Source organism: Salminus brasiliensis, chromosome 23 (genome assembly GCF_030463535.1).
Source record: "Salminus brasiliensis chromosome 23, fSalBra1.hap2, whole genome shotgun sequence".
Classification (NCBI taxonomy): Eukaryota; Metazoa; Chordata; class Actinopteri; order Characiformes; family Bryconidae; genus Salminus; species Salminus brasiliensis.
Window position 1 is genome coordinate 23,686,306 of NC_132900.1, and position 23,836 is coordinate 23,710,141.

General features: G+C 39.8%; 4 protein-coding genes across 7 annotated transcripts; 1 reads left to right on the top strand and 3 right to left on the bottom strand.

The window, feature by feature from the left end:
- Positions 1–120: 120 nt before the first annotated feature.
- Positions 121–5,122, bottom strand: gorasp1a (golgi reassembly stacking protein 1a). Its single transcript, XM_072669297.1, has 9 exons — positions 4,907–5,122; positions 3,925–4,005; positions 3,520–3,723; positions 3,331–3,417; positions 2,849–2,979; positions 2,601–2,724; positions 2,210–2,294; positions 1,943–2,089; positions 121–1,828 (listed from the first exon to the last, which is right to left on the bottom strand). The coding sequence occupies exons 1-9, from the start codon at positions 4,967–4,969 to the stop codon at positions 1,521–1,523; spliced, it is 1,230 nt and encodes a 409-aa protein (XP_072525398.1). The 5' UTR covers positions 4,970–5,122; the 3' UTR covers positions 121–1,520.
- rpp40 (ribonuclease P/MRP 40 subunit) lies at positions 5,081–15,477 on the top strand. 4 transcript variants are annotated; one of them, XM_072669299.1, is made up of 10 exons: positions 5,081–5,171; positions 5,282–5,332; positions 5,999–9,099; positions 9,468–9,612; positions 9,729–9,797; positions 10,403–10,498; positions 11,819–11,926; positions 12,115–12,310; positions 12,397–12,531; positions 12,957–15,477. In XM_072669299.1, the coding sequence occupies exons 3-10, from the start codon at positions 8,983–8,985 to the stop codon at positions 13,153–13,155; spliced, it is 1,065 nt and encodes a 354-aa protein (XP_072525400.1). In that variant the 5' UTR covers positions 5,081–5,171; positions 5,282–5,332; positions 5,999–8,982; the 3' UTR covers positions 13,156–15,477. The 4 variants fall into 4 exon arrangements, with proteins under 4 accessions (XP_072525400.1, XP_072525399.1, XP_072525402.1 ...); XM_072669298.1 differs by lacking the exon at positions 5,081–5,171 and having other exon boundaries at positions 5,188–5,332; XM_072669301.1 differs by lacking the exon at positions 5,081–5,171 and having other exon boundaries at positions 5,188–5,332; positions 12,118–12,310.
- Positions 5,987–7,395, bottom strand: fitm1l (fat storage inducing transmembrane protein 1, like). The gene is made up of 2 exons (XM_072669302.1): positions 7,217–7,395; positions 5,987–6,630 (listed from the first exon to the last, which is right to left on the bottom strand). Exons 1-2 carry the CDS (start codon positions 7,393–7,395, stop codon positions 5,991–5,993), a joined length of 819 nt encoding a protein of 272 aa, XP_072525403.1. The 3' UTR covers positions 5,987–5,990.
- A 113-nt stretch (positions 15,478–15,590) lies between the features above and the next one.
- cdyl (chromodomain protein, Y-like) lies at positions 15,591–23,610 on the bottom strand. Its single transcript, XM_072669296.1, has 7 exons — positions 23,369–23,610; positions 21,705–22,533; positions 21,189–21,457; positions 20,739–20,911; positions 20,269–20,479; positions 19,542–19,685; positions 15,591–16,774 (listed from the first exon to the last, which is right to left on the bottom strand). The coding sequence occupies exons 1-7, from the start codon at positions 23,393–23,395 to the stop codon at positions 16,616–16,618; spliced, it is 1,812 nt and encodes a 603-aa protein (XP_072525397.1). The 5' UTR covers positions 23,396–23,610; the 3' UTR covers positions 15,591–16,615.
- Between the last annotated feature and the right edge of the window lie 226 nt (positions 23,611–23,836).

Below are 23,836 nucleotides of genomic sequence, written 5' to 3' on the forward strand. Positions count from 1 at the left end.
TCAAATCTGATGTTGTGAGGATCCAGGACCTCCTGTTATCTCTAAAACTGTCTGCAAACACAACTAATGCACTGCCTCTACTTATCATTAAAGTGAAGCACAGTGAAAAAACTCCAGACCTTTAGAAATTCCACTTGGAAGATTTAATAAACATGCATAGTTTCTGTTGCCCATCTCATCCACTATTCCCCTCTACCACATTATCATCCTCTTTCACACTGTACTTGTTCATATTCATTCACACAAGACAATAAAAATAATCACAGAGAACAAAATAACAAATTACTGATTTTTTGACTGAATAGAAAAATTGTAGAATCTTCATCAATCCAGTCCCATTTTTCCCAGTTCACCTTGTAACCTGATCTCTGACTTAATCACACATATGGAGTTTAAATAATGACATGATCTAATTAAATTAAAGTTACAATAATGACTTAAATTAAACCATCATATCAAACTAAAGTAACACAGACTCATGAGATAGGTAGTGTTAAAGGATGTTAAGGATGTTCACCTTATCCATCTGATTTCTTCTAAATTCGTATTGTGTACCACAAATAAAACTAATTCAAATAAAACAATTAACTCCCCCCCACCCCATAGAATTCCAGGAGGCTAAAACTTTTTTTTGCAGTACATGAAAATCAAATAAATGTATGTATCTACAATGTTGGAAGTAATCATATCTGGCTTATGGTTGTCTTAGTTGAGCTCAACTGGGACTCAATATAACAGAACAGCGGTTCTTACTTTGATACTGTCAATTCTTCAATAAGAATAAACTGTCATTTCTAATGTGGAGACTTTTTTGTAGATGTACGATGTTCAGTTCTCTGATCAAATATGAGATGTTTGTAATCTCAGGAGCTATACAGAGATAAGCACATGAAAACCTGGAAAAAAGTTATTAATATTACTTATGAACAGATGCCCTGCACTGAACTGTCCCCCTGCACTGCTTCATGAGAAAACTACAATTACTAGTTTCAAATGAGCTCCTGCCAATCCACCACCATACATTGATCCTGCAGTATTACTTCATTATCAGTATCAATACCATATTAATATCCATACTTGCTTTGCCCTGCCCTTAAGCACCTCAAACTACAAACTACGAAAAAGAAAATTAACCGAATCACTCCAGGAACATGAAGACCTCTGCAAGGAAAAGTAGTTATTTGTTTTTCTAACTGCTTTCTGATGTTTTGAGAATGTTTTTGATTTTGAAAAATCAATTATAAAGAGATAAATCCATCTTAATTAAAATCTAATTAATTAATCAAAATCTATTTAGCAAAACAATCACTGCTATCTCATCAATCTAAAACAATATTAAAAATGTCTGTTTGGTGATTTTGGGGATCAGATCAGATGTGATTTTGGGTGAAGTACCCCCTTAAAAGTCCCTGACCTCACAGTAACAACTACAGAGTCTCTCCAGTGATTCAGAAGCACCTATTTAAGGACAGTGGAGCAGTAACACACTGTGACCCCCCTGACCCTCTCTTAGCCCTCCATTAGTCCAGATCAGATCCAGGCTCTGCAGACACTTCTGGTTCTGATGATAAACTCACAGAGGCCAAAGGAGGGTGATTACTGAACCGGGCTGATGATGGAAAGGGGCCTTCAGGGGGAAAGGGAGGGTTTGATGAGTGTAACTTAGTATCAGTGGGGAGCATGCTGTTTTCTGGATGAGAAGCTTGTGGGTCTGAGTGTGGTGTAAGATTTGTCAAAGGAGGCTCATCCTTAGCTGGGGTCCATTGCTCCAGGAATGAGGAGGAGATCAGGTCTGCAGCTGGTGCTCCCAGGGGCTCACTGTGATCTCCTGCAGACAGAAAAAAATCTATTAATTCCATAATTTAATTTTCCACATCCTGACCACCAGTGAGGGCATGCATCTCCCAAATATTTTCCCAACAAATCAGCCCTGAAAACTTACCAACATTCAAAAGCTCATTGTCCTTGTCGTCCTGAATGGCCAGGGATGTGTTTTCCATGTCGATGGATGAAACAGAGACATCCAACCTCCTCTCATCCGCCTCAGACACATCAAAGTTTATCTTTCCTTCCAACTCATCTGAGAAACCTGGTGATACAAACTCCTTGGTACATCGAAAACTGGTGTTCCATTCACCAGTCAGTCAATTAATGACTTAATTAACCGTTTAGTCTAGTTCTTCCTGCCACATGTATTCTGCTCTCTTACCTGGATCCATGACTCTGTGGATAGGTGGGGGCAGTGGAGGGGTTGAACTCAGGTCTGTGTCTTTACTCACTGACTGATCTGCGCCCTGAGGGAAAACACTACATTTACTGATCTAAGACCTGAACTTAGACACTACAGTGACTGACCTGCGACCTGAAAGAAGACATTACAGTGACTGATCTGAAACCTGAAAGAAGACATTACAGTGACTGATCTGAAACCTGACAGAAGACATTACAGTGACTGATCTGAAACCTAAGAGAAGACATTACAGTGACTGATCTGAAACCTGAGAGAAGGCACTACAGTGACTGATCCAATACCTGAGATGAGAAATTACAGACACTTATAGTATTCTTAATGATGTGTATCTCAAACATTAAAGAACTACCTTGGTGTTTCTGGCAGCTTGGCTTTGACTTGTATCAGAGAAGCGACCTGCTTCTGTGAACTCTGGACTGTCTGGGCGAGCTGGGATCCGATGCAAGTATCCGTACCCGATTCCACATCCGAGACTGTGAGGAAAAGATTAGGATATTGTTCTCACTCTTATTTCAATGAAAACTGCAATTCAAGTTCATTAAAACCTGCGGATTAAATTAAATTAATGCGTTAAACACATCATTGTTTGCTTGTTACCTGCCTTCGCCCCCCCAGGCTCCATTAGGTGTGACAAGCACCTCTCTGCACGTGTCAGTCTCTGTGTTGTAGACCAGAAGCTTCAGTGACTTCCCTTCATGAGCTTCAATCAAGGAGAAGAAGTCCTCTGCCTGCAGAAACAGAGACAATCGACCTTATCCGCAGCTTTTTTAAACAGTGAATTATAATGATTTTAACTAAATTAATCACATTTACAAACATTAATCATATTCATCACTAATACTCTAATATTGTTTATGGTAACAATACAATTAACTACATTAAAAAAAACCTCTTCCATGCACTTTAATTACCTTCTTAACTGTCAGTGTCAGTCTATGCATTCTTAGATTTGTTTTTTCAACAAATCTACGTCAGGGTTTGAACGTCTTCTATGTCAGGTTCTGTAACACGCTCTGTGTTAAATAATAAGAATTGTACACACATAAGAAGTACTAAACATAAGCATAAACATTACTCACATCCTGTAAGACTTGATCTGCTCCTACGATAAAGTCTGAATATGCCTGAAGTCCAGCCACGGCAGCAGGCGAATTGACCTCCACTTCCTCAGAAAAGGAAAAATCTCAGAATGAACATCAGACTCAGAAAAACTCTAGAACATGAAAACAGGGTTAGGTTGGAGGATAAGCAGGAGAGGAGAGACATACTAAGACGTGCCAGACGTTTTCATTGGCTCCCTGGAAGCTGCAGAAGCGAACACTGGCTCCCAGAAGCCCCTGCCCACCCCACATGTTGCTGGGAATGACCTGCAGCTCTCGAACTCTCATGCTCTTTGTGCTGAACACTTCCATCTTTACTGGCTTCTCCACATTAGCCTTGAGTAGGTCCTTCAGCAGATCATTCTCCTGGTTCTGGAAATAAGGACAGAATTAACATTCTGTTAGAGCCTCCAGGCCATAATGTAAGAAAACACAGCATCACATTCTTATATTTCAATAAAACTGGAGAGTAGGAGAGCAGCAAGGCAGAAGGAGCACCAGGACAAGGGGGCAGCAGGAAAGTTTATTTTTTTGGTCACGCTAAAACAGGGAATTGTGTATATGTGTACTTACAAGACGAGTATTACCAATGCAAATGATGAAATCAAAAAACGGCTCCAATCCGGCTCTCTGTGCAGGAGAGTTCTCCTGAACCTGTTCAAAACCATCAAACATTCAGAGAATAAAATAAATAAGTCCGTGAATCAACAAATCTGAGGAAAGCCACATGATGATGATCACTGTACTGAAGATCATCTAACATGAGCAAGTTTTTTCTTTTATCTTTTTCCTTTTTAGGTTTTAATCTTTGTGCAGTTTAATCACTCCCATTGCATTTTTTATTTTATTTGTATTTTCCCGACAATACTTCTGCCTTTTTGGATTAGGCTGCCTGTGTGTCTGCTGTACAGGTTTGTGGGTTCCTTGATCACTGAGGACATTGTTTACTTATATGTAGCTTCAGTATCATTATGTTTTTTGGGTCAGCATTGAAAGAAGGTCACGTAACGTTATCACTGGCTTTGAAGCGGTCAACATACAAGGTATCCTCAGATCTAACTGTTACCATGTTTATTTAATGCTAGTTTATTATACAGCAGTGTCTTGCTAAATTATCTGTGGTTGTTCATTTTGCATGTCATATAATTCACTACTGTGTGACAGATACAATTGTGGGAAGTTTACATCAGATTATTATGGACAGAAAAGATCAGGAACAATATTGGGTTTTCAGTGATAGTTCTTTCTCAGGGGCAGAATGGGTGACAACATACATCTTTAATAAACAAAAACAAGAATTTGATCAGTTAAAAGGTTAAAACTAGTTAAAAAAAAATATCACATGTCAAAATTATACATACAGTACACCTTTCTGTGTTGTGTGTGTTTGTGTTTACTTGTGTTTTGTATTTGACTACTTTCCGTATCGTTTGCGTCACATTCCTGCAGTATGCACGTGGGCTCGTGTGTGTAAGAAAGCTCTTAACATAAACAGCTTATCAGATCCCCTAAAACCCTACAAACACAAACAACAACAATAAAAAAAGTTGTTTACCCCGTGCACGTGATAGCCGTGAGTTCCTCCTTCCGCCCCCGCGCCACTCTGAGTCAGCCCCATCTCTCCTTTCTATTAACTCTTTATTAGCAGTTATAATATGTTTATAGACGGTAGTAAATTGTATTAACCTGCATTCAATTGTAAAAATGTGGGTTTTGGAGCCGTGGGTCGGACTCGTCATCACTCAGAGGCCATGTTGTCCAGCTGGCCAGACAAGAGTAATCGAGGCGGATGAGGATGGGCGAATCAGAAAGCGACTAAGGTGACGCTGTAATCACACTCCTGAAGGATCTCCTGCGCTCATATTTTTACGCGCAGGGGAATTCCCTATAGCACAGCAAATAATTCCCATTTAACCCAAATTTTCTACAGGACGACTTTGTTACTGTGGAAGTGAAGAGCAGGCAGGAAACTTACACCATGGTAAGACACCAGGACTAAACGACATATATATGACATAGACATATATTAATAAATGACTGTATTTTTTTAAACAATATACATATAGTTGTTTTTGGTTTATTTTGATTTGTGAATGTCTGTCTAAATACCGTATCTCTGTTTGTCTTCTTTAATCTGACTAAAAGGGTTGAAATCTACATTCTGTGCCGAGACGCAATTGCTAAGGTAGCGCTAAGACTTACACTAATACTAGCTTAGTTGTATTTATTAGCTTATTAATGGCGGAGCTAGCAGTCGGGATTTCCTTGTGGCTGTAAGAGGTTTTTTCGTGTGATGCATGCTGGGTTTTGTAGTGAGAACAGTGGAGTCTAGTGTATTATATCCTGACTGGAACAGAAACCTTCAGCCACACCATTCATTTGCAGGTCAGACTGGAGGCTGAAAGGACTTTCTCTCTTCTGCACAGTAGTTTGATCTTTTTTTTCAACATGGTTTGGGTAAATCCAAAAACTCTATCACAGAATGATTAAATAATCTGAGATAAACTGACTAAATTCAAACACAGGCATTAATTACTGATTCAGGATTTTTTTTTCAGAGGTAGTTTTTTTTTATTTTAAAAAGTTCCTGAAACACAGAAACACAAACAGAAATCTTTATAATTCTGACTATTTCGTCTTCATGTAGTCAGAAGCCCCACTCCTGGCCTTCCAGGGCAGTACCATCTCGGTCCCAGGTGGTACCAGCCCTGATATGTCGCTCTCCAGCTGAGGCAACCAAGAGCGCCCCCTAGGAGTTGGGTGGGGAACTGCGGAAAGTAAGCTAGTAGGCAGAAGAGCAGGAAGAGCCAGAGGGTGAGGAGCAGGACACAAAGGAGAAAGAGGATTCGCAAGGGGGCTCCGGAGACCCCGCCCAGGTTCAGGTAGGGTCCGAACACCGCCGTCTCCTCTGCCAGCAAGAGGCAGCACAGACACAACAGGAAGACATCCTCAGAGACCTCGTAGCCGCGCCACAGCAGGCCAGAACCAACACATGCAGCCTTCGTCTCACCCTCCCGTAACAGCAGTAGTGGCTGACCGGCGCCATTCTGCCCAGCAGCAAGGTCAGAGGTTGCACTCAGGAGCTCATAACAGCTCCCTGTGGCATTCTCCAACAGACCCAGAATCTTACGGAAGCTTAGCCATATCACCCCTGCTATGGCCAACCGGGACAGATGGCGCAGGGTCAGTGGGAGTGAGCGACGGACAGAGAACGTCAGGAGGAATGTGAAAGAGCTGACGAAGACACAGGTCCAGCCCCAGCCTGACCGCAGGAAAACCCTAAGGATTAATACAAGATATTTGAGAACCCATTGTTTTTTTGCTCTTTATTTTTTAGACAATTACTTTAAAAGTTTGTTTATAAGCCTGAAAAAAGTCTTTAATACAAGTCTTTAAAGAAACATAATGTAGCTATTTTACCTTAAAATGATGGTTTCGGAATAATGTTGGTGCTCCAATAACTTAAAAGAAAGAATAATGTCTCCAGGCTCAGCACTTCTGCAACTGCACTATGTAACTCTGCTATAGTGGGCAGGACAAGAACTGCATAATGCTGCATAACCATCATCCTAATAAAATCATATAATTACTATATCATGACAGTCAACATGCTTCTTTCACTTTCAGTGCGATATCTCTCAGAAAATGTAGGTGTGAAGTGTGTGCTTTAGGGGTGGATCAAAGCATAAATTACACTTCTCGACTGCAAGGGGAGCGCAGGAGCAAGAAATACAAATTCTTGCATATTATTTTTTAATCCAATATGTTGGATTTATGTTGGAGTTGTTCAGTATCATATGCAGTTAGAGTGAGAGTTGCAGTGAAGGTGTTCTTAGGTATGGGTTATAAAGTGCGTGTTACTCACCTGTAAAGAAAATGACTCCTCTTTGCAAAAACACTGTACTGGGAAACCCAAAAGTTCAGCAGGGGTCCAAACACCACCATGGCTGACAGCAGGAGGTGAAAATGCCGTCTGAATAATGCATTTCCGAGCAGCCCTGCCGCAAGGTCAGTTACAACCACGAGGAAAGAGTTCAGGAACATTTGTGTTCATGTGAACCGAATCCAACAGATCGGACTAAAATTAATTTTACTCAAGTGTTACAAAACAGTCTGTTCTAATCAGTGTTCCACCATCATTCCTCTCTGGGGTCAGTTATCTAACCTTCAGTAGATTTCCATACTCAGCTGTGCCAGAGGATCTAGACGCTTCTGTTCCAACAGCAACAACTTGACTGTAGTTTGCAGTAGTTTACTCATACATTCAACCATTAACAAGTCATGTTTCTCTCTCTCTCTGTTGTGCTCTGTCTGTAATTCCTTAAGTCCTGGTGTTTTTACTGCACTGTCTAGTTGCTCAAACACACAGCCTTCACACCAACACCCCCTCCCATTTCAGCACGACAGAAAAAGAACCATCCTTATGCTGTGACCACACCCATCCCTTCACCCCAATACTCACACATGAGGTCTAATGCAAAAGTTTGGGCATGCTTGGCCAAATGACACATTTTGTTGTTGTTTCCTCTGTATCTACCTGGAAGAAGAATAATAAGAAAACCTTACATGTGACCTCATCACCACAATCAGTAAAGCTACATTTGAAGAAGAGAACTGTAAAGCATGGGGATGGATGTATAATGCTTTAGCATTGTGTTGTCACCAGTTGCACTGGCAGTATTGAACAGTATTTAACATTATAGAACATTTTTGGCAACTCTGCAGAACGATGATGCAAGAATGTCAGAAATAGAGGCCTTCTGCAAAGAAGGGGAAAATTACAACTACAAGAACTGAAATACTTTTAGCTACAATAAATGTTTACAAGCTGTAATTTCTGCGAGAGGGGCGTTACTAAATCACTGAGTGCAGTGTGAACTGTGTGAGTGCTGATCTGCGGAGGGGTTAAATGCAGTGAGTAACACTCAGCTGTTTCTGTATCTTTGCTCTGTCTATTTTTAGCTTCAGCTGTTGGTGGCCGCACCTGTCCTTGTCCATTGCGGCCTGTCCTGCTCCCCGTCTTTGTCTCAAAGTTCTGACGCAAATAAACCCCAAGGATTTAGCCTACAGCATCTTAGTTTCGCCCATTCAGCTCACAGCAGTTGAGCCCTATTTATTCAGCCTAACAGTCAATTTAGCCCCGCCCATTCAGCATAGAGCAGTGTAGTTCAGCCTATTGCAGAGGGCTGCAATAATACAAGAAGTCTCTGAAATCTTTGGAAAACTTGATGAAAGGTCTTTCAAAACAAGCATCTCCATCTCCACACCAGGGTTGCCACGTATAAAGCTGTTTGTATCATCACTTTACAGCTGATAAGCCTGGGTCACATACAGCCGCCTCCCAAGGCTGGTAAGCGTTTATTTTAAGTAGCTTTTAACAATTTTTGGGGTCACGTCACGTGGCGATGTTGTGGGATGTTAAGAACATGCTGTTTCTATACGTTTTTTATGTGTTTATATTTGTGCAATGATTTATCATTTTTGATGCGTTTCCTCCGATGCAGTAGGGGGTGGTAGTAGAGAAAGTGGCTCACTACCACAAAATCCGGAGAACAGGCAGTGTGAGCAAAGCTCTGTTGTCAACAGCAAACGTGTTATATTTAATTAAGTATTACAATTAAAATTATTAAAATGTCGCCTGAGCTGGAGACGTGTCCGAGAAGCTTGTTAGTGTGTGAAAAATCTAACTTTAGGAGTGAAAAATCACGTCATGAAACCCACGTGTTGAAACACATGTTTAACTGTAAGGTAAGTTTCTTTTCCACCTTAAATGGTGTATCAGTTACAGCAGTTTGCCTTAGACCATCCAATTTTCTGCTGCACCGTTTAAGGTCGAACACAAATTAGATACACCAACTCGGTCCATTTTTATTTTATTCAACAAGACTGTAAACACGTTACGTTATGAGCAGAGGTGTGTGCATCATCCCTAACCCATCCAGTAAAGTAGTAAAGTAATGTTATTGTGTGTGTGTGTGTGTGTATATATATATATATATATATATATATATATATATGATAGCAGTCCAAATATGTAGTAATTGAAATATAAATTGATCTGTAGTGTACATAAAATTATTATAATATATATTTAATTTACTTTTTTTTTCATGCAGATTTCCTTATTGATACCGGAACGTGGAATGCTGCCTGTGAAGCTGGAGAAAGTGATCAGTAATTTTAGCTCATATTTCCTTGTCCAAGATTTTGCAGTTTCTACATTCCTTGAGGACAAATGGCTGGATGCGGTGGTGAAGAAAGGTAGGAGTGAGAGTAGGAGCAGAGTTAAGAGGTAAAAGTGAGAATATAAGAGTGAGGGGAGTGATGAGTGAGGAGCGGCGGTGTAGTGGAGTATTTTATTTTGTGTTTATTTTTAGGAGGTTTTTACGCACTGTCCTCCAAAACTCGAATTGATGAAGACAGTGTTGTTGCTGTTTTGCCCAGTGGTAAGTACTTTAAATACACACATACAGTTCTGTGCAAAAGTGAGTTCATCCCTGTTTTAATAGTGCAATTTCTAAAATAAGTTTCTGTAAATCATATTGGGAGACAGCTTCAGGGTGGGCATGTGTCTAACATAACTCACAAAACCTACAAACAGAACTAGCTACACCTGTGATAAAAAAGACAAAAATACTCCCTAGAAAACAGGAGGAAAGAGTCATTGAAATGCACTAACTGAGCAAACCCATGAACATCACTTTTCTAGGTCACATTTTTTCACATAGTCTCCTTTATAGTTGCCCTACTGGCCAATGATGAATAAAACACCAGATGTAAATATCTGATTTGTTTATAAAGCACTAGCAGTGTAATGATTACACTCAGCTCACAATTCAGTCCTATTTACGATTCAGTATTCTCACTGTAATTTGGACTAAAGGTGACTTAAGAAAATGAGGACTGTATTCAGTTCTGTGTAATAAATAGAATGTCTGTTCTTCTTGACAGTCACACCAGGTGTGTAACTACACCTAAGATGAAAGTAAAGATGAATGTGTGGTTGAATGTGATTCCGTATGTAATAGCTTCTGGTGTTCTTTTGTTTCAGGTCAGCTGATCTTGTCACTGGATAAGGACACCTATGAGCAGCTGGGCCTGGAGGGAAGACCCTCACTGTACAGTCACAGAAAGACCATGAAATATGGTAATACTTTCAGTCAGCTAAAGACTGTAATGATTGAGATGTACATGTTTACATGTATTTCAGTTCAAACATGGTGTAAACGTTTTCACACCAAATTAAGATGTATAACTGAAATTGAATAGAATCCTTCCTGAACATCAACATGATAAACCCAGACTGATGTCACAAAGAAGCTTAACAGAAATTCAGTACTGAAACAACAAAACATTAAACTCTCTGTGAGCAAGCCACAGACAGCAGTGGTGAGCAAAAACTCATTGGGAGGAACCAAGACTCACAAGGGGGGTCCTCTGATCAAAACTATTCGCAAATAATAAAGTCACCTTATCATCACATAAGTCTGACTGTGATGCTCAGGTGTACTGATCTAGTCAGTAGGATTATTGGAAGTAATGATGATGATTAATAGTACTCATCATAATAATAAAGAACCAGGTAAAACAAACATGGGAGCACCCTGAAACAAAGATGTGAAAAAAAGAAGATGTGATATTACCTATGTGTTGATCAATTGAATGATCTGAATCAATTATGATGTCATGATTTTTAGCTGCTGGACCAGGAATAACCAAGAAATCTGCCAATTTTAACATCAAGTGTCAGTTTATATCTTTGCGGCTTTTGAACTCTTTTTTTTGTCACTGTTTCGCGTCTTGTACACAGTCCTTGTTAGTCATCAGGTTTGATATGTACAGTTGCGTATTGTCTGTGTAACAGTGGAAGTTAATGCCATGTTTGCTTATAACTGCACCCAGTGTCAACATATATAGTGCATAATAACGGTCCTAAATGGAGCCTTTTGGAATTCCACAAGTCACTTTTGTATAATTTGAGGATACATTTACCTTTACGAACTAAAATCCAGGTTGGAATTTTTAATTTATGTGATTCTTCTGCAAGTATGAACAAAGTTTTGTGGAATTGGGTAAAAAGCTCCCAGTTCTTCTGTAGCTACATATTGTTCTATACCAGCCGCACCAGATGACATACTGGTTGGTCTTAATACAGATAGATTTTTTTGCTTATTGTTTTCTATTTTACTATAAAACAAATATATATATAAACATTAGTGGTGAAATTAGCAGAATTTTTTTTTTGTCCTCCCGTACAAAGCAAAATACTTCAGCTCGGTCAACCATCATTTCTATTCTAATTTTCTATATTTGGCGCGACTTATGTACAATCATTGTACCGTAGGGTTTTTTACACTGCTACATTGTTCATAGTGAAATTAAAAAGGCTAAATTAGACTTTAACAGCAGACTACATCCAATGTGCTGATTTGCTGCAGTGCTTTTAATCATGTGTGTGTTCTTTTAGTTGTCACTGTAGATCTTAAATCTTTGGTTATGGGCACAAAGCGATATCAGCGGGTTCTGCTGTCCCTGAGAGAGAGGGTTCCACTGAGAACCGACTTCATTTTCACAGGTCTGTAACCTAAACCATTAACTCACCAAGTTAATAAACATATTAAACATAATTAAATGTAGAAAGTAAAAAAAAAAAATGGAAAACCAAATAGTTTGAATTACTGTTCTCAGCTCACTGTGCTGATCAAGGGTCTCAGTGGTTGTTTACTGTGCTGTAATTTTTTAGCTGTGTGTGGTTCTCCGAAGCAGGTGGAGTTGGAGCTCTCCCCGACCTGCTTTCTCAGCACTCATATGAAGTGCGTAGACCTTTTTTCCATTGCCAGACTCTGCAGAACCTCCTGTGCCCCTTACTCCACCCCTTTGACCTGCGAGGGGAGCATTGTTTCTGCACACCAACCCAGTTTCTAGAGTGGCTGGGGGTGGTTAGCCACAGTGTCCACTGGTAAGTTGGTGATGGACAGATGTGTGTTGGCTGGGGTTCCTTGAGGGTGCACACTAAGGGACACTGTGATGGTTGTTCTGTTTCAGTGATAACCAGGCGGCCAGTTTCCTGTCCACTTATGCCTGTCCAGAACCTCGGAGCTTGGTGGGTAAGGCTCAGCTGTGCACAGTTACTGGTCTCATCTCACCAGAGGATATCTGTAAACTGCTGACAGAACTCAGGTGAGCTTGCACTCCTTAGCGCTGTCTGGTTTACAGGGATGACTAAATTGAATTTAATATTCGAGTGTTTTTGACCACTTGGTCACATTACTGGCCACTTTACCAGAAAGCCCTCTTTTGTAACTCTACCTGGCTCAATGCATCTCCACCTTTTATGATATGTAAATATCTTTCTGCCAAAAGAATTAATTACAGACCTGCCACATTTAAACAGTAGTGTAAATAATTTTCTGAGGTATTTGTAGACTACTGTGTTGGTTGAGATTGTTCTCATAAGGCATTAGACTGTTGAGTGCTGATGGTGCTCACTGAGATCTTGAATGTACTCTCATGATTAGTTGCTCATTAACTACTAAAGTGATTAATAGCTGTATGTGAGAGATTGGTTAACATTAATAACAGAAAGTGAATCTCTCTTATCATAGACAGTGTTTTGAGGAACCGCATGTGATGAACTGGGTCTCGCTGACCGTGCATGGCTGTGCAGACAGTCCTGTGTCCTGGGGAGCTGCAGAACACGGCTTCCTCAAAGGTGGAGAAAACTTCTACAGCTTTGTTTGCTTCCAGAACCAAGACTACTTGTTATACATGGCAACTGGTTCAGAAGACACCTGCCCACCATGACTAACTGGACCTAGATTGGAACAGTGAAACTCAGTGCTCAGTGATATTTCCATTGAGCTGTTTCTGTATATTGTTTCTTTATTTTTTGTTATACATAATTTTCTTCTTTATTGCAGCTCCTAAAGTTACACATAATAAATAAGTGAAAGTGTCCTCCTGACAGAACTGGTGTAACTGAGCCATGTTTGTAGGCCACCTTGCTCGCCCATGCCTTACCAGCTTCAGCCAGCATCTTCACAAGGTCTTTTGCTTTTGTTCTTGGGTTGATTTGGGCCCGTTTCGGACCAAAGCACATTCATCTCTGGGATACAGAACTGGTCTCCTTCCTGAGCGGTATGAGGGCTGGACATTCCCATCTTGTTTGTACTTGCATATAATTGTTCATACAGATGAACGAGGCACCTGGAAATTGCACCCAAGGATGAGCCAGACTCGTGCAATTCCAGAATTCTCTTTCTGATATCTCGGCAGATTTCTTTTGACTTTCCCATGATGTTAAACAAAGAAGCAGTGTGTTTCAGGTGTGCCTTAAAATACATTCACAGGTGTGTCTCTAATTAGCTCAGATGTTGCCAATAAACCTATTAGAAGCTTCCAAAGACATGACATCATCACATGGGCCCAAATTGTTTAAAGGCATAGTAATCTTAGTGTATTTAAACTTTTGACTTTAAAGAAAGTAAAAAATAAATCGCCTTAAGATTTCCCTCTCTCATTATTCTGGCATTTAGCAAATATAAATCATTTTTGTAAACTCAATGATCTAAGACAGGACAAGTTTATTCTAAATTCATATCAGACAGTAATAAATAATGCATGTCTTTTTATATAGTGTATGTAACCTTCTGGTTTCAACTGTATTTCTAAGGCTGAAATACATCACCAGATGTCTGTAACAACCCAGCCATTCCACACATGCAAAGAAATCAAACCATAGCTGTCCACAAATTATCTGTAATAATGAGAAATGACGGGGGAATTAATACTTCATACGCCTCCTGTATGGAGAAACTTGTCGTGTGCATTGCTCAGGTGTGATTTTGGCCTATTTTCCCCACACAAACACTTTTATAATCCAGAAGTTTCTGTGGGCTCCTATGAAGTTGGATTCAGCTCAGGTAATTGGCTTTTTTTTTTTTCTTAAAACAATTTCAGTTTCCTTAGCTGGGGATTTGGGATTATTGTCTTGCTGAAAGGTCCACCCTCATTTCATCTTCATCATCCTGGTAGATGGCAGCAGATTTATATCAATAATGTCTCAGTACATTTGTCCATTCATCCTTCCTTCAAGGAGTGTTTTTGGGGTGATATGCAGTGCCTTTTGACCTGGTCTCATCTGATCAGACTATATTCTTGCAGTATTTCACAGACTTGTCTAAATGTTGTTAAGCATTTTTTTCCACTCTAAAATCTTCCACTGCAGCGCATTTTATATATATAAATTTCAGTGCTAACTATAGTACAACTCTTTAGTATGATTATGTACCATTAAGTTTAAGAGCAAAACCTGAACAAGGTGTATGCTAATATAGGCAAAAGTCACTCATTTACTCCAGAAGAATGTTTATTTAAATTCAAGCTTCACATATTGAACTCTAAAGGGATTTTTTTTCTTTATTAAGGTTTGTGAAATTGTGGTTCATTATAGAGAAACCCTGCCCCATTTTTACAGTGGGACTTTATACCCCTCTAGCCCATGTCTGGCATTAGGCATAGTGCCAATGTTGACCTGCTCCAGAAAGTTCTTTTAATTGGCAATACTTCTCTTCAGGGACTAGACAAGCCATGTGTGCATTTGCACATCTGTGTCAGCAATAGGTGCACCTTAAAAGTATTTGAATGCATTCATTAGATCGGGTGTCCACAAACATTTGGACATAAAGTGTACATTCATTATAAAATTGTCAGTTGAATATACTGACAATTTGTTGAATCATTATAAAATTGTCAAAAAGTAAAAAAAAACAAAAAACATTGTTTTCATTTGCTTAAGGGTTGCACTAGTAACAGTAATAGCAAGATGATGAGGATGAACTGAAATACTGTACTGGGATACCATTAAAATGAGGTATATTCTGAGATTATTATTCAGTATTATATATACTGTGAAAATATTATACCATCTTTCTAAAACCTAAAGCTGAAACGTCACACGGCTAAATGAAAGTGGGGAAAAAATCTCCAGTTGATGTTAGGAGACTGGTAAATCATTACAGGAAAGTTATTTTCTGAATAAAAGAGATTTCTTCAGTTTTATTACTTTGTTATATTACCTCCATCTCTTGATATTGTTTAACAAATGTCCATTTGTTTAAATGTATTAAAAAAAGTTTTCAGTGTGTCCTCATTTACCATGACTGTAAATGTAATGCTGAATATATACGATTTTAAAAACACATTTTAGACAAAATCTACTTAAAACTATGTTACTGAGACCAGTTCCAAAAGGCTTTTAATTCATGGTCATGTACATCAACCAGGAAATTAGACAGAAGTTGTTTTATAGTAGAAAAAATTATACTAAAGCTGTCTGTTTCCCCTAAAAACTACAAATCATCTCACACTACAGACAGTGGGGGGGGAAAAAGTGATAAACAAAACAAACAACACTATCCATAATGAATTAATAGTATATAATCATAAATATAAATAGGGGACTCACCAAATGAGAATCAAATTTACAGTAAACCAATTCAGAATGGGAACACACACAGACCATCCCCCTCAGCACTGTGTTCAATAAATACTCAAATGTAAACTGTATAAATAAATGTTCCACATGTATTTGGGAGTTTGACATGCCTGACGTAAAAATTATGTTCTGCTGGAAACTGGTGAGTAATGTGGATAAACAGTATAGAAGGAAACATGCGCCTGGAAAGCAGACGTTGGAACCGTGTTCAGATAATTCATTAAAGGTGATCAGAGAACTGAGCCAATTCATAAAATTAAGTTTAAAAAAAAACAAAAAAAAAAAACAACAATCATCTCCAACGTACCTGAACCAGGTCACCTGTTAGTAACACAAAACACACATGAATAGACCTCCGTAGTCATATGTTGTTCTGTAGTTGACATTGTGCCAACATTAGTAACCCCAGTTCTCAGCTGAAGCTCTCTAATGTATTTATAAAACCTTGTTTATTTCCGTAAGAGAGAAATTCAGTCTTGGAGCTACTAGTATGGGTACAAAGTCAGAGATCTGTTCTGAATCACAGTTGTTATCAGGAGTAGCAGGAACAGGAAATCCGCCTGCTCTGGGTAACAGTCAGATGTGAATCTGAAATATTCCTCATTGGCACTGAAGTTCCACATTTCAATAATAATCATAAACATCAATGATCATCAATCTATACTGGAGTTACCACTGTTATACTGTCCAATAAAATAAAAAAAAAGTCTTTGGAATCAGGCACTTGTGAATAATGTCCACTGTATAACCGTGATTATGGTCCTCTCCTCAGAAGTCATTGATCTTCTTCTGAAGGTATTTGAGTATGGAGTCCATGCCCTGAGGAGAGCCCCACACCCTCTTTAAGGCTTCACACTCCCTCTCATTGGCTTGCTCCAGGGCAGCGCGGTTAATGTTCCTCACCAGCGCTTTGGACTCCCTCAGAACCTACAGCATGGTCACGACGCCGGCATCAGCATGAAAACAAAGTCAAACCAAACAGAAAAAAAAAAAGAAAAAAAAAAAAAAGAAATGACTCATGGATGAAGATGCACAGTGAAGCTACATGACAATGCAGTACACATATATTCACAACTAAAGCTCAGTTATTTCAACTATAACCCAACAGCGATTACAACACAAGTGATGCATCAGGTGGACAATAACCTCAGCGGATGTTGACTATCTGTGGCCCGGGAAACTTACTATGATAATGAGTATTTTCCTCAGCTTTGTTGAGATTCAAATTTCAGATCTTTAGTCAAATCAAAAATATTGTTTTTATACCTCTGAGAACTTTAACTTTACTGCTGTACTACTGGAGCAGAACATTATTACATAAAGATCATGCCGCTATAGAGGCTAATATATTGGTTGTGCCCTTAAGTGCAATCTATAATGACTATAGTAATGCTATTCTGCACAGAAGAGTTTAATATTTCACAATCTGAATCTGAAGACAATTAAGCTTTAGTGAAATGTCATAAAATGAAACATGGAGTTGAGGGCAAAGGTATGAACAGACCCATACAAAAATGATATGTCTTTATATTTCAGGGGTCTGTACTTTTGGTCATTTAATGTTAAAATTATTGAAAACTGTTTCTGTTTTATGTTTTTGTTACTGTCAGTGTAACTAAAAAGTTCTGGTTTAGTTTCACAAACATATCACAAAATAAAATAAACGAATGTAATACAGAAATATACAAATGTAAAATGTGTCACTTAAATTGAAAAATAAATGTATTGTAATGTATAAATTACATTATTTATTACATATAGACAGGGAAATCGGGCAGAATTGTTGAAGAAAAAGGCCTGTTTTGACAGTGTTAGGTTATTTGAAAGTTTGTATAGGTAATTTAACATATTATATATGCTTTCGAGGAAAAAAGAATGTGAAATATTGTCACGTTTTGTTGTGGAACTTAACTCATTGTAATTCACAAATCAGGTCTAAGAAAAAGCACCAGTGTTGTATGTTGTTGAATTATGGAGCTTTGGTCGATAGAATCCCTAAACGCATGTCAACTTTACTGAGGTTGTCCACGCCCTGGTGATCCACAATGTTCCCTAGTTAAAAGAATCAAATACACAAACACCTATACAAAACGTAAAATAGCCTACCACTGTGTCAAAACAACAGGGAATGCATTGTTGTACATTATATTTTTTGTCCCATCTTTTTAACACTCCTGCCTGATGTTCCCTGTCTTTGTGTTTTTGTAACCGCAAAATATATGTATTAAGACATTACATGCTTATGATAATCCTGTATTCTGTGTTTCAGTCACCATACATGCATGCTGCACATTTTCAGTTGAAGTGATAGGTAATCGTAAATTTGGATAAATACTTAATTACATTTCTGTTTGTTTTTTTTTATGTATTTTTTTCATAATCAGTTTGCAAACTGCTAAATGAAGCAGTTTTTCCCCACTGATAACCAAAAATGTTCCCATTTCCAATAATGGCTTTGAAATGAAAATTGAATGACAAAGTACACAGACCATTTGTCATGTATATTTACAGAATACATGAGTAACATACTGACCAAAATAAACAAACATGGGTAAATAATGTCTAGATTCAATGACTGTAGCTTTGTATAAACACCTGAACAACAATACATTTGTTACCCACTCCCCTCGTAGCTTAGTTTACAGACCCATCACTAAACCAACGTCATACTATATAACCACATTGGACTCCCTGGTGACTAAGGCTGTACCTAGCCCTACTGGCACCACCGATGCATGCTCAGGGCCACCAATTCCATACTGGTTTTTACACACCCATAGTTCCACAGCATATGTGCACCAAAAACAGCCTACACCTGCACATTCAAATCACACACTGTCCTTCCCCACCCAACCGGGGACCTTCTTATTTCTAAACCACTGACTAAATCTTTCTGCTACTTCTGACAGTTCCTTTACAACAGCTTACAACTCCTTCCTTTTGTGAGTTCCACCAACTTTATCTTCAAATAGAACACTTAATCAATAAAATGAACTCTGTCTTCTCAGAAAACACCACCATATCTAGCCTTAGGTAGATACCATAGTTAATGCAATGCAATGTAGGACCTGTGGTTTAGCACTTACATCTAACCCATTTACCAAATATTCTTTATTACACTGCCCCTCACACACAGACCTAATTGCTATACCACCACAAGCAAACAGAATACTGTTAACCTCCAAGCACTGTGTTTATATATCTCTCGCTCACACTGCATTTAAAAGGTATTCACACAGTAATAAAAACAAATACTGAAAAATACTGTACAATAAGTGACTGCATTAGGTTTTATCTCCTATGACTGCCATTATACAACAGAGGTCCAAACAATTGATGCTAGTAGTCTCGCAATTAGTGAAATGGTAATCATCGGAGTGCAATTAATGTGTGTATATGCAACTGTAGTATTAAGACTACAAAGGCCCAATCAGTATTCCAGACTATGAACACACCATTAAGGCAAAAGAACACTTCACACAATCCATTGTTATCCATCATTAAGAAATGGAAGGAATATGGAATGTGTAAATCTGTCTAGAGCAGACAACCCTCACAAAATGAGTGACAAAGAAGGAGAATAGTGAGGAAGGCCACACAAGGAAACAGGTGTGCTGGCAAGAGCAATAAAAGGGAAAATATATATAAACTGATTTCAACTTAATTTTAAGTGACAATGAAAAGGATGACTTACAACTGAATTACAAGAGACAAGCTCCTTAATGCGAGCCATGACCTCCTGAGTGAAGGTCCCTGGCCAGAGGACCTGTGACACCAGGCCTTTTGCACAGGCCTCCTGCGCAGTCAGTTTCCTCCCACTCAGCAGCATCTCATTAGCCTGGAACATGGAAACAGTAAGACTAAGGTACATTAAACAGTGTTCATTTGATTCAAGTAAGATTATGATTAAATTTTAAATGATATTTGTTTTCAAGAAGCAAAGATCTGACTGGACAGGAGAAGCTTAAGCCACTAACCAGGCATTTACAGTACATTCCCTCAGATTTTTACAGCTATTTTAACCTGCTGGGAGATCAAATAAAAGTAACTCATTTTTTATTTCTGCTGTTTATAGCCTAAAGGGCTGATATGCCAGAGAACTTCAATTTAAATTTATACCCATTTATACCTATTCGTTAATTTCTTTTGCTGCCATACACTAAACAAAAACCTTCTGTCCAGTGTGTTTAGTTACTTTTAGTGTAAAAAGCTTCAGAATGTTGTCTGCACCAGATATGAGGAGTGGCTAATAAGGCTAATAATCCAGTAGTTACACAGAAACCAATGAAACATAAGTGAGATGTTACAGCAGTGAGTGGAGGTTTCATGTCCTGGCTGTTTTAATAGTTTTGAAAAATGCTGGTTTCAAGCAGGACTTCTGTTTGTCTCTCTTATTACAGCATTTCAGAACAAATACTAACCGACGCAACTCCCATGATGTGAGGGAAGGTTATAGAGGAACAGGCATCCGGTGTCTGACCGAAGGTGGTGTATGGAGTTTGAAACCAGGCCTTCTCATTGGCCCAGATAACGTCACAGAGGGGCAGGATGGATGCTCCGAGCCCGATAGCAGGTCCGTTCACAGCAGCAATAATGGGCTTTTTAAACTGAATGAACGTGTTTACAAATGTCCTGATGAGAAAAAAAAAATAAAACCATAACTACTACCCTTTCTGGTTCTTCATGCATTATTAACAGAATCATTGTTCATCCCATCATCAGTCTAATCCTCAACCCCACAACCCGACCTCCCAAACACTCCTTACTCCTTCTGCTCTGCATTTTGAGCTAACTGAAGCTGCGTTTCTGCTCTGGTTCAGGGAGCGTTTCTGGTGACATGTCTACCCCCACCGAACATCATTAACATCCTCCGTCAGTTTGTGAGACTCACCTGATGGTTTCTGCCATCTTGATGCTCTCTCTCTTCCGGTCGTCTGTGAGTCGTCTGATGAAATATATGAAGTCCAGGCCAAAACAGAACACGCTACCCACGGCGCTTAGCAGGACCAGCTTACTGTCATCAGCGGATGCCGTAGCCATTGCACTCTGCACCTCCTTCATCACCTGCAGCATTACACAGCATAGAGAACACTCAGCACACACTACTCACTGATCACCAAACTGCCCCATCATGAAAATAGTGATTCTTCTCTTGGTTTAGGTATAAACTGTATAAACTCTTAGAAATAGTAACCTAGCACCACCCACACACAAACACAGGAGATAAAGTACATTTAGTGTAATCAATGTTTTCAGTCTATGTGCACCCACAACTGCACCCACAAATACTTGTCATTTTCATAACTGAACCTCTGCCAGCTCATGGAAATCTGGCACTCACGTCAGGGTTTAGGGAATTGTTCTCTGAGGTCTTGGTGGAGAACAGAATGTGTGTGAAACCATCCTGTTTCTTCACAACAATGTCTCTGTAGCGATAGGCACTCTCCGTCTGACGAACGCTGAAGCGCAAGCGCTTGTCGAAAGCAGAGCGTTCCTCAAACCTCCGTTTTCCGATCACAACTGATGCGCCTGAGCCGGCCGCTGCTGCAGACACATCGCTCTGCAGACTCGTCGTCCCGTTGGCTGAGGAGGCCTCCAGCAGTGTGGTTCCTTCACAAATACAATACTCAGCGTCAGCTTCAGCTTCAATTAAACAACTTTAAAACACTCAAAGTTACAGTCAAAGTGTTCAGGACAGTTCTAAGATTTCTTAACCCCTTTTATGGATGTGGAATGTTTTTCCCTGAATCATCAGAGAACACAGTTTAAAGGAACCACATTAAACAAAACTGTTAGTGTTTAAGATCTTTAATTTATCTGCTCCAGGAAAATTCCACCCACCATGTTTACAGATTACCTTTCCCGTTCAGAGTGCGAACGGCAGCAGGCGTGATGGGGACCTGAGGTGGAGGGAGAGCTGCCTGAGCCCGGGGCCGGGTGCCCATGCGCGCCCTCTCCTGTCCTGGCCCCAGAACCAGCCCCACGGGCTTCTCCTGCAGCGCCACCTCAGGGGGCACTGTGTCAGGCTCCTGCCCACCCTGGTCCAGACTGTGCGCCGCCTCGCTGGGGGACTCCTCAGAGTCAGCACGGCTGTTCATTGGGCTTTTGGGCACAAGGATTTTGATTCCAGACTTTGACAGGTCCATGCTGCAGCGTAATGGGGTTGGGGTGGCGGTGTGAGCAGAGGCCAGAGCCAGGTGAGTAACTGCGCTTGCTGGCCCTGCACTGCCACTGAGGCCAATGGAACACTGGAAGTTTTGGCTGGACAGCGAAGGCTGCTGCTGTGAGTCTGCTTTGCCGCTGGGGTCCTTACAGTCCAGACCGCCCTGCGGAGGGGGCTGTAGTTTAGCAAGGCTGGTGGAGGGTGCACTCAGGGAGGACAGAGAAGCCCTGCCCACAGCCAGACTCATGTTGCTGTTATGTGTTGGAGGCCTGTTCATCTGCTTGCGGGCGTTATTTCTGGAAGAGTGGCTGGGTACATTGGGAGACCTACGTGTAGAGCGCAGACTCGCCCCTTCCTTTGGTCGGTCACTGCGCTGCCGGTTAAAGTCGTTAATGAATTCGATGCAACTGGCCAGATTAGCCTCCGGCTCCCAGGTATCGCCCTCAAAGCCGTAGCCTCTCCAGCGTACCAGGTACTCCATCTTCCCCTTCCTATTTTTACGTTTACCAACAATTCTCTCAACCTACACAGAAGGGAAAGACGGAGAGAGATAAATGTTATGTTCATGTTACAAGGTAAGATTTCAATGCTGGGCTTCAACATTTGGGGCAGATCTCCTAAACATACAAAAAATAATTAAAAAACAAAACTGATTATGGAATTTAAATGAGAAAGAGTACATCACTACATCACTTTTTGGTCTTTCTTTAGTCTAGCTGGCGTATCAATGCTGCCAGAACATCCCACACTGTGGAATATACGTTCATATTCTTATGTGGGATGTTTCAGCTTGATAACATACACATGCAACATGAAAGTGAATCTTTCAATGAGTACTAACAGCAACCTGTTGTGGTGAGCCTTTAGTCTGTCAGATTAATGGTCTGCTGTCACATTCAGACAAACAAAAAATACAAATCACCATAAAACAAACTTTATTCTATTTGTCATATTTTGTACAAATTATGAATTAAATTATTTTGACTGTACAGGCTTACTTAACTCAAAACTGATGAATTACAAATGAATTTTATAAAACATTTAGCTAGTGTTTAATAACATAAACACACAAATATTTTTAATGTTTGTATTGAAAATATATAGTGGAATGTATATTGGTCCACCCTTACGAGTTTGAATTTCCCGTTCCACCTTTAATGGTGCAGCAGTCACAGCAGTTAGCCTGAGAATGGAACTGCTGCACCACTTAGGGTGGAACGAAAAATTGGAATAAGGCACGAGCGGGAAAAAAAGCCAACTACTCCGTCAAAGACCGAGCTGTTAGATAAATATACACAAATTCAAGACGAATAAAAACGAATAGGCATTAAAATAACAAAGAAAATAAAACATTTCACCTCATATAGCTCCTCTGAGGCCATCATGGCCTGCTAAGCTAATCGTCGATGCTGCAGTAATCCGAATGCTCTTTCTCCACTTCTGCTGTTTATTTTAATGCTTTCCACAAACGTAAGAAGCTCCTCGACCACTCTTCGCCGGTCCTTTCCCCTCTGTGCTGCAGGAAAAGCTTTTTTAGGTTAAAGAGGATAAACTCTCATGTGTTGTTTAGAAACTTCTGAAGCGGTGCAAGAACCGACTCACTGATCCGAACACTAGTGGAGTGGACCGGTCACGTGGTCGTGACGCGCCCGTATTTAGTGTTGTATTCGTGCCAAACATTCTCCGATAAGTAGTGGACAGTCAGAGATCCCCATCTCTAAAAATCCAATACTGGTTTGAAAGGACTCTGTTTATGTCCGTTATGAAGCACGCTGGCAAGATTATAGCTGACCCCTTTATCCTGACATCACCTTACCTATAGTAAA